The 1224-nt window shown below is 69.1% G+C and overlaps 1 protein-coding gene across 5 annotated transcripts in view; it reads right to left on the reverse strand.

Annotated features, from left to right (window-relative positions):
• The window catches only part of PARP12 (poly(ADP-ribose) polymerase family member 12), a 64978-nt gene extending 63959 nt beyond the window's left edge, over positions 1-1019 (reverse strand). For all 5 annotated transcript variants that reach the window (XR_004682123.1, XR_004682122.1, XM_035021218.1 and 2 more), the window contains exon 1: positions 624-1019. Coding sequence is in view for 3 of the 5 variants with exons in the window: in XM_035021218.1 (XP_034877109.1) it covers positions 624-952 (329 nt within the window). In the remaining 2 variants the exon portion in view is untranslated. The remainder of the gene's footprint in view (positions 1-623) is intronic.
• Positions 1020-1224: the final 205 nt, after the last annotated feature.

Here is a 1224-nt window from a genome sequence, read left to right on the forward strand (position 1 = left end):
GGAAGGAAGGAAGGAAGGAAGGAAGAAAGAAAAGAAAGAAAAGAAAAGAAAAGAAAAAAGAAAAGAGAAGAGAAGAGAGGGAGGAGAGAGAGGGAAAAAAGTCAAGAAAAAAGGAGCCAATTCTTCTACATAAATGGACTAGCTTCTGAACAGGAGCACGCATTTTCTTCCAAATGCTACAGAAGCCACTGCCAGCTTGTAAGCAAGTGAGCAAGAGTGGAGACGGGTTTTAAGATTCCTCGGCTGCCGGGCGGAGACAGCCCTGGGCTGTGTGGCCCTCAGACTTCGCTCTGGAGAGCGGGCCCTCGTGGAGCGCCCGGAGCCAGCCGCGGCCGCTTCTCTGGAGAGCCCCCCCCCCCCCGCCACACCCCGGGTGTCCCACCGGCTACCGCACTCCAAGTCACTCTCTGCGGCTGCGGGGGGGCGGGGGGGGGGACACCGAACACCCCGAGTCCCTCACACAGCGCCCGGTGTTCAGTAGGTGCTCAATAAACGTTCGCTGACGAGCACTAAGGCGGAGAGGCCGGGCAACGGCCCCCTACCGTTGCCCCCCCACTTTAAGGGGCGGCCCAAAGCGGGCTGGGAGGGCAGGGCCCCTCGTCGGGTCCCGGAGCGGCGCTTACCCGGCCCTCATGAACTTGCAGGCCCCGTAGACCAAGAACTTGCAGAGGTGCAGCTGCGCGCACAGCCCCACGCAGCCCGCCTTGGGGCTCTGGTGCGCGCGGCACAAGCGCAGCGCCGAGACGGCCAGCACGACGCGCTTGGCGGGCAGCACGCCGCCCGCGCCCGCCCGCGTCGCCACCGCGAAGCGGCCGCGCTCCTGCAGCAGCTGCTCCAGCGCGTCGGCGCCGACGCCCTCCCGCAAGCGGCGCCGCAGCTCCTCCAGCTCCACGGCGCCCCCGGCCGCGCACAGCACCTGGGTCACCTCGCCGAGGACGGCGGCCTGGGCCATGGCCGCGGCGGCGGGGGCGTGCTGCCCGTCGGAGTGCGGCTGGCCGGACGCCGGCGGCGGCGGCCGACGCGGGCTGGGCGGGCGGCTCCCGCGGGGTGCAGACGCCAGCTGGAAGCGAAAGCGAAAGCGAAAGCGCCCCGGGGCCCGAGAAAACGGAACCCGTGCCGCCTCACCACGCCCACCGGCCCGCAGCTGAGGGGGCTCGGCGCCTTCCGGCCTCAGGGCCCCCAGCTGTGCGCAGCCGCCAGGCCCCGCGGCCGGGCTCCGGGGCC

This window comes from Mirounga leonina, unplaced genomic scaffold (genome assembly GCF_011800145.1).
Source record: "Mirounga leonina isolate KUSES-001 unplaced genomic scaffold, KU_Mleo_1.0 Mir_174, whole genome shotgun sequence".
Classification (NCBI taxonomy): domain Eukaryota; kingdom Metazoa; phylum Chordata; class Mammalia; order Carnivora; family Phocidae; genus Mirounga; species Mirounga leonina.